Source organism: Limulus polyphemus, unplaced genomic scaffold (assembly GCF_000517525.1).
Source record: "Limulus polyphemus unplaced genomic scaffold, Limulus_polyphemus-2.1.2 Scaffold3077, whole genome shotgun sequence".
Lineage (NCBI taxonomy): Eukaryota > Metazoa > Arthropoda > Merostomata > Xiphosura > Limulidae > Limulus > Limulus polyphemus.
Genome location: NW_013668687.1, coordinates 35,167 through 46,925, shown reverse-complemented (window position 1 = coordinate 46,925; position 11,759 = coordinate 35,167). Strand labels below are relative to the sequence as shown.

The 11,759-nt window shown below is 32.4% G+C and overlaps 1 protein-coding gene across 3 annotated transcripts in view; it reads right to left on the bottom strand.

The window, feature by feature from the left end:
- LOC106468610 (cytosolic carboxypeptidase 2-like) overlaps positions 1-11,759 on the bottom strand; it is a 69,340-nt gene that overhangs the window by 27,266 nt on the left and 30,315 nt on the right. For all 3 annotated transcript variants that reach the window (XM_022396957.1, XM_022396958.1, XM_022396959.1), the window contains 3 exons: positions 10,961-11,043; positions 9,603-9,685; positions 5,114-5,244 (listed from right to left, as the gene is read on the bottom strand). In XM_022396957.1, the coding sequence (XP_022252665.1) occupies positions 5,114-5,244; positions 9,603-9,685; positions 10,961-11,043 (297 nt within the window). The remainder of the gene's footprint in view (positions 1-5,113; positions 5,245-9,602; positions 9,686-10,960; positions 11,044-11,759) is intronic.

Here is an 11,759-nt window from a genome sequence, read left to right as displayed (position 1 = left end):
ATGATCCACCACTCCAGTGGCTAGGAGCTTTGAAGTTGCAAGGGCTCCTGTACTCCACTGGAAGAAGAGGGGAAAGAAATGCATTGGAAAGTCCAGGAGAAAGTATAATGAATGATCATGAAACCATATTTTGAAAAGCATACAGTTACCAATTTTGGCAATCTTAGGAATGATTGAGATGAGAAACAATCTCTTTCTGCTTTACTCATGTTAGTCCATGAGGGTATGGTCCAGTACAAATATATTTATGACACATTATACTGCAAGGAAGAAATTGCAAGAGGACTTGTGGAACACCCTATCTCAACAGTGAGTGTGATAAATCCTACAGTGTGGATTTTGGATAACAGTACACCTGGACAGACACCACTCACCACAGAGTGGGATCCATAACATGTGAAGTAGGCCCCTGAAGAAAAAATGAAACAAAATTAACATACCCACTCAGAGTTGTACAGACACATGGAAAATGGCTACAGGGGAAAAATGGTGCAAGTAGTATGACAAAGGTGTGTGGAGTGGTCTACATGTTGACCTGGATAACTTCCTCTAACTAAGGACATTGGGAGAAAATACAAAACAAGTGGCAAGATTCAGAAGAAAAAGAATGAGAGCAAAGAAGGGTGCTGTGCATAACACGTAACACTGTAAAGCATGGATCAGACACAGGAGACAGTCTAGATCAGAGTGAAAGGAAAATTGGGATATGGAAGGAAGATAAAAAGGGGTGAAGGCAAAATCTCCTTAGAAGGCACAAGAAGTTTTAGGAAGGAAGGAATGGTCACGGTATAAAAGGAAAATAGGTCTTGTGGTACAAAATGCTGTGAATATTGATAACTGGTAATGTCTGCAAGCCAAAAGGAGAAGGAAATACATTTTCAAGGAAAGGTGACAAAAAGAACATGAGGCTAGTGGTTTTAAGGAGGGAGAGGAAAGGACATGGAGAACAACATTTAGATTCCAGTCCGGCAATTGAGTTGTATGAGGAGGACAATGGAGACACACAGATTAAAATAAAAGGAAAATTACTGGAGGGGAAAACACATGGCTAAAATGGGAATAATGAAAGGTAGATGACGGGGGCCACCTTAAAACCTGCAATATTTGAAACGGACAGACCCATGTCAAACAACAGGTGAGGAAGGGGAGAATTCATGCTGGATAGACTATTGACGGTATATTCTGTGCTCACGTTGATACACAGACATGGATGAGAAACAGAGTGAGAGAACAGGGACATTACACTTGTGGACAGTCTCGAAGTCTTCACAAGAGACCAGACAAAACCACACATGAAGCTGGAGTGTGGGAACAGAGGGATGAAGCACCCTTGAGTGAGTTTGCCAGAGGAGTGACTGGTAGGGAGAAGTAATGGAGGTAGTTCTTGAAGAAACCAATCTGTGGGTAGAACCTTGTCGAGACAGGACAGATGAACCACAACAAAATTGAGAGCACCCAGTGTGTGACAAGCCAGCAAACAAATTTGGTGGCTGTGAGTCCAGAAGAGGAGCTTCAAAGTGCTGGTACATAAGAAACAAGATCGATTGCCCCTTTTACAGATGATGTAAGAGACAACCGTTGAGGTGTAAGAATGAATCATAACTGTCAGTTCCTGCAGAGACAACAGAACTTGAATCATCACCCAACGAACAGCAAGTAGTTCCAAAAGGTTGATGCAGATACCTAACTCCTGACACTGACAGACTGAGATCTCCTGTGTATTGCAGCATGCACTTCACTTTGACAATGAGTCATTTGTGAAGATGTGGATGTTTGGACAGGGAAGAGAAATAGGGACCTCCACTGTTGTGTTGTCCCTGTCTAACCACCAAGAGAAGTCAGACAGAAGGGAAGCAGAAAGGGATATCTGTAAATCCAAAGGGTCCATGATGAGGTGTCATTAATCTTGTAGTACCCATTGCAAGGAACACATGTGGTCATGGCAAAGAAGGATAAGAGCCTCTAGTGATGCTCAAATCCCCAAAAGAGACAGAACCTCTCATGCAGGGAGAGAAGGTCCTGATAGTGCCCTCTGAACTAAAAACTCCATGGATTGCAGATGAAGAGAAGAAGGGGCTGTGTCTGACTGAGATGTGAGTTGAAAAAAAACACCTTTAGAAGAACAAAATATTGGGTGGAGTGAACAATGGACTTCTCCATCTAGATAACCAAACCCACCCAAGCAGCTTCTCAAATGAGAAGTTGGGTGAATGTGGAAGACTCTGCAAAGGATGGAGTTAGAAGAAGCCAAACATCCATAAAAAGATGGAGAGAGAGCTCTCAAAAATGTAGAAATCAGGTAAATGAGCACACCACTTAACAGAAAGAGCTCAGAATTGATAAATGTGATCCTTGTAGACAAAATGCAGATAATGACGTGAAGCCCATGCACTAGGGATGTGAAGATAAGCATTGAACACACAGAATCTTGTCCACCAAAGCTCTGGAAGAAAGGCCCATCTGAGAGACAGGTAGGATTTCATGGTGAACTAAGGCACGTCGAGGAAGTGATTCAGACAGAAGACATCAAAAACAGGATGCCAATATCCAGTCTTCTTGGGAACGACAAAATTGGGATTATAATCCTGGAAGCATAGGCCTTGAACTGCTTCTGTGAGATGCTGGCAGGAAACAGGATAATGAGGGGGAAAGGAACTGAGACAGGGGATAAGGTGGGAGGGAGAGGGTTTTCTGAACAGTGATATGCAAAGGCATGAGCCTCTGCAGTATTGATCAGTAAAACTCGATAATGGATTATAAACAATACTTTGAATATGTTCAAAATGCACTAGAGAAAAAAAATGTTTAAAATCCAGCACTAGGTCTTAAAACTGTCATGATAAATCAAAAAGTGAAGATTGTGTTCAAATGCATAGAGGGAGTTAGCTATAATAGGAGGGTTTGTCACACTCCTATCGGTGGAGGAGTGATAATTTACATGCTTAAATGCAACTGAACCACATGGTATACACATGAAATTACATGGGAGTTTCAAGGCTAGTGGTTAACACAAAAATTTGTGCACTAAAGGGCAGTCAAATCAAAAATAGCTGTAACTGTGAAAAGAAGTAATTGTATTGTAAAATAGCATTATAAAATGAGCTTATATTGCATTGTTAATTTTAAATTATTAAACCACAATTAAACTTCAGTTACTATATTATAGCTAAATTTTATTTATACCTTGTATATACTAGGTATTTCATTATTTTCTCAGATCCTTCTTGACATATGTATTGTCTATATTAATTAAGAATACTATTACTTTTATAACAATTGTATCCTTCCAACAATATCAACATTTGTCTCATAATACATTATATTCTTAAACTTTCAGAACTGTACATTTGTGTTGTTCATTAAGCCTTAAATAACTCCTAAAGCAGGTTGAAAGCTAGTTCCAAAAGAAAAAAAAAGTTTAAACAGAAATATCCACTTAGAAAAGAGAAAGCAAAAATCATACTGACACTTAATTCAATTTATTTCATTACATATACTTGAATGTATAAAAAAATGTTTGAAACACAAATCACTCCATTCTTTTTTCAATCATAACAAGTGTTGAGATAATGACTTTTATTCTTTTTTGACAATGATATATCAAAAGCACTTATGAAACATAATTCCAACGTTTTTCTATGATGATGTTTTGTCTCCTGATAAGATATTGCAAATAAAATATAACTACATAGCAAATAAAGTTCTTAAATTACATTACAAACTTGTAGTATTCCATTAATATACTGTTCCTACTCTGTTTCATTAATTTTTCAAAATGATCGTATTCAGGGTTGAGTATCTTGTACTAAAACCATTTTTAATATGCATATCAGCAATTCACAAGATAACTATAGCAGATATAAATTTGTGGTGAAACATCACTGTTACATTTTTTTTAGCATTTCCTAGGTAATGTAATGCCACAAAAATTTAGGGATGGTGTGTGTACAATATTCATAAAGATTGTTCAGACCAGATTTAGTATAAGATATCGCTTGTACCTAATGGCACTAGAAAACAAAGGAACATTAATTAACTTCTGGAAACAGGACCATACAGAAAAAGAACCTTCAATAAGTCGTACCCAACCTTGTTAAGCAAAGCAGCATCTTATAACAGGAGAGAATCCAGGAACACTTTCTGTTTGGAAAAGTGACAAATGTTGTTTCCATGACATACCCATTCAACTATCACATACCTCAAAGAGCTGAAGAATAAAAAAAGGTATTCATGTTATTCCATATGAAAACGTACCAGTCAAGCTGTCAGACGCAGTGCCTATGGATTTTTACATGTTCAGACTGTTGAAACAGGTGCTAGGAAATTGTTCCCTTCATACATTAGATCGATTACAGAAAGCCAGCAGAAATGAGTGGTGGGCTTTGGACATAACAAACTTATAATGTAACATTTTGTAATGGAAACTAATCTATGAAGTTCTTGTCAAGGAGCATGGTAGTCATATAGAGCATGACAGAACATGGCAACACGGACAGTAACAACATGGTGAGACTCCAAGATAATTTTAATACAACACACTCAACCTCTATTTTTTTCACAAATAATACTTGGTATAATGGAATTACAAACTGAGCTTATTTTTTAAAAATTCTCAAAATTTTAAAATAATTTCTGTAAAGACTCTAACAGCTTCTCAAAAACCACACTTTTCTATGAAACAATTAGCAACTGATCAAAATTGTTCTCTAGGTTCTTCTGATGAGGTATTTAAACTTAACCTATTAACTAAAATATCCTGGTGAATATCCATACTAATGTACAAACCACAACCTAAAGATACACGTGTTTCTTCACTTTTGGGTATTCTACAAGACTTCATACAATAATGATTATCAATTTCTTGTCCATTAAACCTATATATTAAATAGTTAGTGGTAGGAAGGTATATCAGTTTTACACTTCCTGCACATATTTCTTTACATTTCATAAGTTATTGCAGTATCACCAACTGTATTAAGAATTTATAATGGAAATCTCATCAGAAGACAAAAAACGTGTTTTCTGTTTTATCTTCTAACATTTGGATATAATGATAGCAACTTTCCTCAGAGATATCTAAAGAGAGGCAAACTGAATTTAGCAAATTACTTACAGCTGTATAGCTTTTTCTAGATTTCCACTTTCAAATCTTGATTCAAAAACAAGAGTGACATCATCAGAATTCTGTGGAGTGACTGCTATTTCATCTTGACTACTTGGATGCCCAAGTTTTGACTGTAAAAACTGTTAACAGTATTTAATGTCATACTTAGCTATTTAATTCAAAGATGTATTTCAGAACATATTCCACTCAGTGATGAAAACATCACCTTCTCAAACATACATTATTTTTATACATGCCATCAAATGTTTATACACAATATTCAAACATGACACCACTAACACAAAATGTATACTTTAACACCAGGGGTACTACTACTACTACTTACCTGTAGCACATTTTTTTCTACTGGCAAATTATTGAACTTCACATGTACTAATAAACACTTGCTATATCACTGAAAACGTTTGAAAAACTTTCTAACGACAAGATAACTACTCTCAATACTTTTGTAAACAGTCAGGTTTTTTCACATGATTTTTATAAAATTTTACAAGTGTACTACATTCAAGTTTGAAACAAATTGTAAATTAATTGCATACTAAAAGTTGTGTAACTGGAAATTGCAGCAATAACATGCTTATTATACAAGTGAACTAGCAGATGCTCATTGAAAGAATTAAACAGCAATTTTCCTAAAAGATAGTGATAAATAAATAAAAATGTGCAGTGAACCCACTATCTTTGATTATGGAGTATATGCTATATAATTGTTTATGACCATCTTTTGTCATTTCATGTGTTATTTCAATAAAGAAATTTGAATTGCACTTGTTTTTAAGTAAAGATGACTAAGTACAATGTATTGTTGGTAAAAATGTTTGGGTTTCGATCCAATGGGTGCTTCCAGGACAACAGAGTGCTCAGATTCTCTAAGGGATTTTTTTCAGCTAGATGTTACCAACCTTTGTCATTTTAGTGAGTGCAAGAAAAAACATGATTGCTTTTTGAAAGTTATGATTTCTATAAGAAGTGTCAAAGGGGAGATAGTAAATTAAATTTATTCAACCTGGTAAAATAAAATTATGCATATATACAATACCGATAGGACAAAAAAATACAAAAATACAAATAAATCAAACAACAACAAATATACACTGAAACATGTTCATCTCATTGTATATTTTTCCATTTATGCTCCTTTCTTCAAAATATTTATTTCAATCAGTCAATGGAGGAATCCTGTTGTTTTCCTGAAATTCCCTCACAAAAAGAAACATTTTTTTTAGAGTGAGTGTTTGTTGCAAAATGTTTCAGGTTGAGCTTTGGTCATTAACTGTTTCAAAGAGGACACTGGTCACAAAATATACTAGAGTGAGCATTGGTCACTAAATATGTCGAAGTGAACTTTGTTCACTAAAATTTTCAGGGTTGACTTTGGTCACTAAACATTTCAGAATGGGTAAATGTTACAAGATGAACTTTGGTCACTAGATCTTTCTGAGTGGACATTAAACATTTCAGAAATGACATTCATCATTAACTATTCCACAGTGGACATTGACCATTGAATGTTTCAGGGCAGGCTTTGGTCACTAAATGTTTCAGAGAAATGCAAACTTTGATCAGTAAATGTTTCATTAAAGTCTACTTTCAGTATGTAGACTAACAACAATATCAGGACATACTTTTTTTGCTAAGCAGCATAATATAAAAGTCATTGTTGGAATGTAGCATTACAAAAATAGAGACACTCACTACCTGTGTCACTAAATGTTTAAGAAAGGACACTGGCCATTAAATGTTTCAGAGTGAACAGTGGCCACTAAATGTTTCAGTGTGAACTTTAGTCACTAAATGTTTCAGAGAGGACATTAGATATTGAACATTTCATTGTGGACATTGGTCACTAAAAGGAGAATGAAAGAATAGTGCAGAGAGACTGAAAAGTGAAAGTTAGCATTTTGTAATTTTTTCAATGTTGGTTAAAGCTCTGCTTGAAAAGAATTCAAATATAAGGATTCCAAACAGAGAAAGCTCATAAAGAAATCACACAATATATTTGTACATTAAAAAGCACGCAAAACTACAAGTAAAACACACACCAAACCCTCACCAGCTTCATTTCTCATTTTAGCTTAGTAGCAACAGACATGCATTCTATATCTTAATGTTTTGGAATATCAGAATAAACTAAGATTCCTTATAAGTTACTGCACTATATCAATGCAATAGCAAAAATAATTTCAGGCAAAGGTATTTCAAGGGGAGTGTTTTTGTTTCAGAATTTCAAAAAAAAACACTTTAATGCAAAAAAAAATTTATGCATTAAGTGTGATTGCAGAAGATATTAATAACAACAGTACACTGTTCATGTGAATACCATAATATACTTGTATAAATAAATATCTAAAATACAAAATAACTCAAGTATCCTTTTTGTAATAAACTGTTAATGGGCAGTGTCATCAACTAAGAATTAAAAAAATATTTTCTTTTAAGTGCTTTATTTACCTTTTTATAAACTGCTAATGTCTATACACAACTAATTAGATGTTGACTACTAATATTGACTGTATTGATGATTATAGTAACTTAAAAGAGGAAATAGCCAACAAAACTGAAAAATGACACTACATCAGAAGTTCTGAATTTTCCAAAACACGCATTTTTTAAGGATTCTACGTACTTTAACTAAAAATCTATTTCAGTAAATATTTAAGAAATTCTACTATGAATTATGAAAGTTATGACTAGACCAATAATGACAATATAGAGAACATTAATGATAGCCAACATCTCCTGTTAGAAATATTCTAAACTTTTACTTAAGCACCATAAATCAAAAAATTTACAAGTTTCTTTGTGTTTTCAACTAAATTATTTTATTTGAGTTTTTCATTGAATTTTTCATAATCTATAAATAAGTCATTTTTTAAACACTTTAAGTTTTTGAAAGCCATTTTCTTTCTATTGATATGCTACATACAAAAGAATCTTTAATTATCATCATATTTTCTATATACTTATATACTGACATTTTTTTGATAATTTATTTTCAAATAATTATAAACCCTCTTCTGACATATGTCAACAATAACAAAGAAGTAGATCATCAAGAATACTCAGTAAGGCATGTAAGTGTGTCAATGCGATTCTGGCCCTACTTTGAGGTGTAGGTTCAAGAGGTGAAAAAGAAACTGCTGTAAACAATACCGAAGAGCAGTAAAAATTTTGTCCCAATGAGAAGTTGATGGAAATCAGGAAAGAGAAACATTTTTGCCACCATAAGCTGCAACAATTATAAAGGCACAAGACCTGGGTCAGTGACTATCAGTTTATTTTTACTAGAATGCACAAGTGTTATGTTGTCAAGGCAAGGGTTAACCCTCTAGATTCAGGTAGGTCAAAGTGTGCATGTCATGACTTTTTTTATAAAGTTACATTCAAAATTAAATTAAACTACTTTAATATTATTACATATCAATAAACTATCAAAATGTAGTTAATAAATTAAACTTTAATACAATTTGAGTTCTAATTCCATAAAATGAAAAGGAAATATTTAAATAAATTTCCAATTTTCATTTGTCCATATCATGTGACACTTGTTTGTAATTCAATACCATGTCTTGAGCTATGTTTTTATCATGTGCAGTAGAACTTTAACCATGGGAATAGATGTTAGGCAAGGTTCAACGAGCAATAAAATAACAAAATTAAATAAAAATAGATGTAAAATGTTACAAGCCTTAAGCTGTTAAGGATAAATAATTTTGATATTATCTTACAATCTGCAAGCATTCTAGGAAGAAAAAAGGTAATTTAGGATTATTCCATAATTTTTTTTGGTGGTTCCAGAGCCAGTCAAATGTACCTAGTCTGTATAATATTATGGTACAGAAAATAACAGATAAAATATAAAGTTTTAAAGAAAAAAAAACATTTGATATTCATTTTGAAGGTTCTAGAGATTATACAAATAAAATTTGAAAAATTGTAAAATGAAAAAAATAAATCTAATCTTAACTAGAAAATCACCTTGCACTCACTGTCCAAATTGTTTTTAAACACAGATCTTGAACCTACACCATTATGTGTCACTAATGTCACCAACATTATGGCAGCCAATGAGAGTGATTGTTCTGGATAGTTTACTTCTTTAACAATACTAAGGGTAAACATCTGGGAAGAAGGATTAAATTACACTTGAAGCATCACATTTGCTGAACTCACAATTTATCACTGGTCAGTACAAAGTTCCACTACAGATAATTCTGAGTGACTTATTGTCCATGTTTATCCATTCTCAATGAAAGAAAGAATTCTGAATTAATGCTACATTAATATCTATTGAATGTCAAAACTTTGAGTTAAGTATTATAAACTTAACTACATACATGCTGAATGATGCATAAACATTCTAAGTATTACATTGTATCATTCTATTGCTCTACCATGATCTTAGTAGCGAAAGAAGCTGGAAAAGGTTTTAATTACTAGGAGACATGCAAAGGAAAGGGAAGGAAGGACAACTCACATAGCTTCCAGTTAAGGGTTTGTAGTAATAAACTACCTGCCCTTTTGCTTCACCAACTACAAAAGGCTGAGGTTCCAAGCCAGCTGAGAGCAGGGAAAGAGAGCATGAAAAGTTTATACATATAAACTAAACCTAAAACATCAACAGCAAAATAATATTATGGATTGTTTGATCAATCTTTTAATACACAATAATTAAACCCACAGAAAAAATATGCATCATTATGAATCCTTCACATTTATTGGTAAATAAAGTTCAAACAATATGTTAAAAATTCAACACAAAATGATTTTCAAGTCAAAAAGTTTTGTTTTATATTTTTTAATATCAAAAGTCACACATAAACATCTTATAACTTACTACTGATCTCTGATAAACACCAAACATCATTTTAATGTTTTCCTCCTAACTTCAATCTTTTTCAACACAAACATTTATAACTTTTAGCTTCAAGGATAAATATATTTTTCCTAATGTTATGCAGAAAGGCAGGATTTAAAAAAAAATTGCCAAAACTGAGTGCAATTTTAGTATGTGATAACTATAATAGGAAAAAGGCATTTCTATACATATTAGACATAGAAATAATTTTATCAGAATGAAACAACATTACATTGCATTTTTAATGATATAATTAAAATATTCATTGATACACTTTACTATTAAAATAAAAACTTAATGACCTTACTTAAACTTATAGTGGCAGTACTAAAGTTGACTGAATTGCAAACTACAAAACAAAATCACAACTGTATCTTATATTTTAGATGTTTCTCATATTACCCCAAATAAACAAATACTTTTGCTTTAGAGGTCTACAGATTAATTTTTAACTTTTTTTAGATGTATTTTTTGTCAGATTGCAATCATATTTTTTCTAAAATCTAAACTGCTCATGCAACAAAGTATATATAACAGTTTCTTAATGTATTAAGATAGCCTATGCAGACTGTATACAGAACTTTTAAAAATAAATTTCCTGATTTTTTACATTATATATATATATAAAGGAAATTATGCACAGAACAACCACATTAACTACTTTAAATGAATTACTGAGGTTATATACTAGACATAGTAGCTAGCCAATACATTTCTATTAGTGACTACTGGCCAAAAAAAAAAAAAAAAAAAAAAAACAAAAAATTTCCATGACTTTTTCCCGACTTTAGGCATTTTTCCCTTATTGTATAGACCCTGATATAATCATCATTATAAACATGTTCTTTGACAAGAGTATAAAGCAATTTAGTAACCAAACTATTTTAACAATATCCTACTTTTTTAATAATTTAATAGTTTTGTTTTTCACTTAAAAGCAATGTTAAAAAAAAGTTATAATAATCTAAATCACTTACTGGAAACATAGTATGGTTCTCTTTCATTGAAAGAATTAGGAATATGTCTAATTCTTTCTTCTATGACTTGCATTTCTGCTGGCCTGCACAAAAGAAGGGTAAAAATGTAGATTAATGGTTGGAATATATCATTTGAAATAGTTGTCAGACCTTTATATACTTCTTCCTGGGTAATGATAAACAATATATTAACTAGTAATCTTTCAATAATTTGGACTGCACTTTTCAAATATGGCTTATAATAAATGCTTGGGAGGTATAAATAAGCAGAATTTTAACTCTTTTAGTCACTCCTATGTACTTTCTGTGTCATGTTACTATCAACTGCTCCACTACTTATTAAGGAGATTGAATTTCTTTTTCAACCATCAAGTTTTGTTCTTTTACAAATCTATATACTACTAAAACTATGAAATTGTTTGTTTGTTTGTGTGCTTGTCTGTAATTAAATAAAGCAAAAATGGCACAAAATATCGCCATATTTGTAATTAAATGAGAATAGAAACAGGATAAAACAAGTTTCGTTAAAATCGGGCCACGGATTACAGAGTTAGTGCCATTTTTCGGGTCACTTTTCGTACATTCCATTATTATAAAACTTTGTTTCCCACCTGATGAATCACTTTAAAATATCTTCTATACAACAATATATGTACAACAGAAATTAAATGATGAGATGAAAATGTGTTATAATGGTGTGTAGAAAGAATAACAATAAAATGGACCTACAATATTATTTACTATTTGCAAATAGTAACTATGGAGATGAGGTAATAAAATAAAAATACAAGTTGAGAAG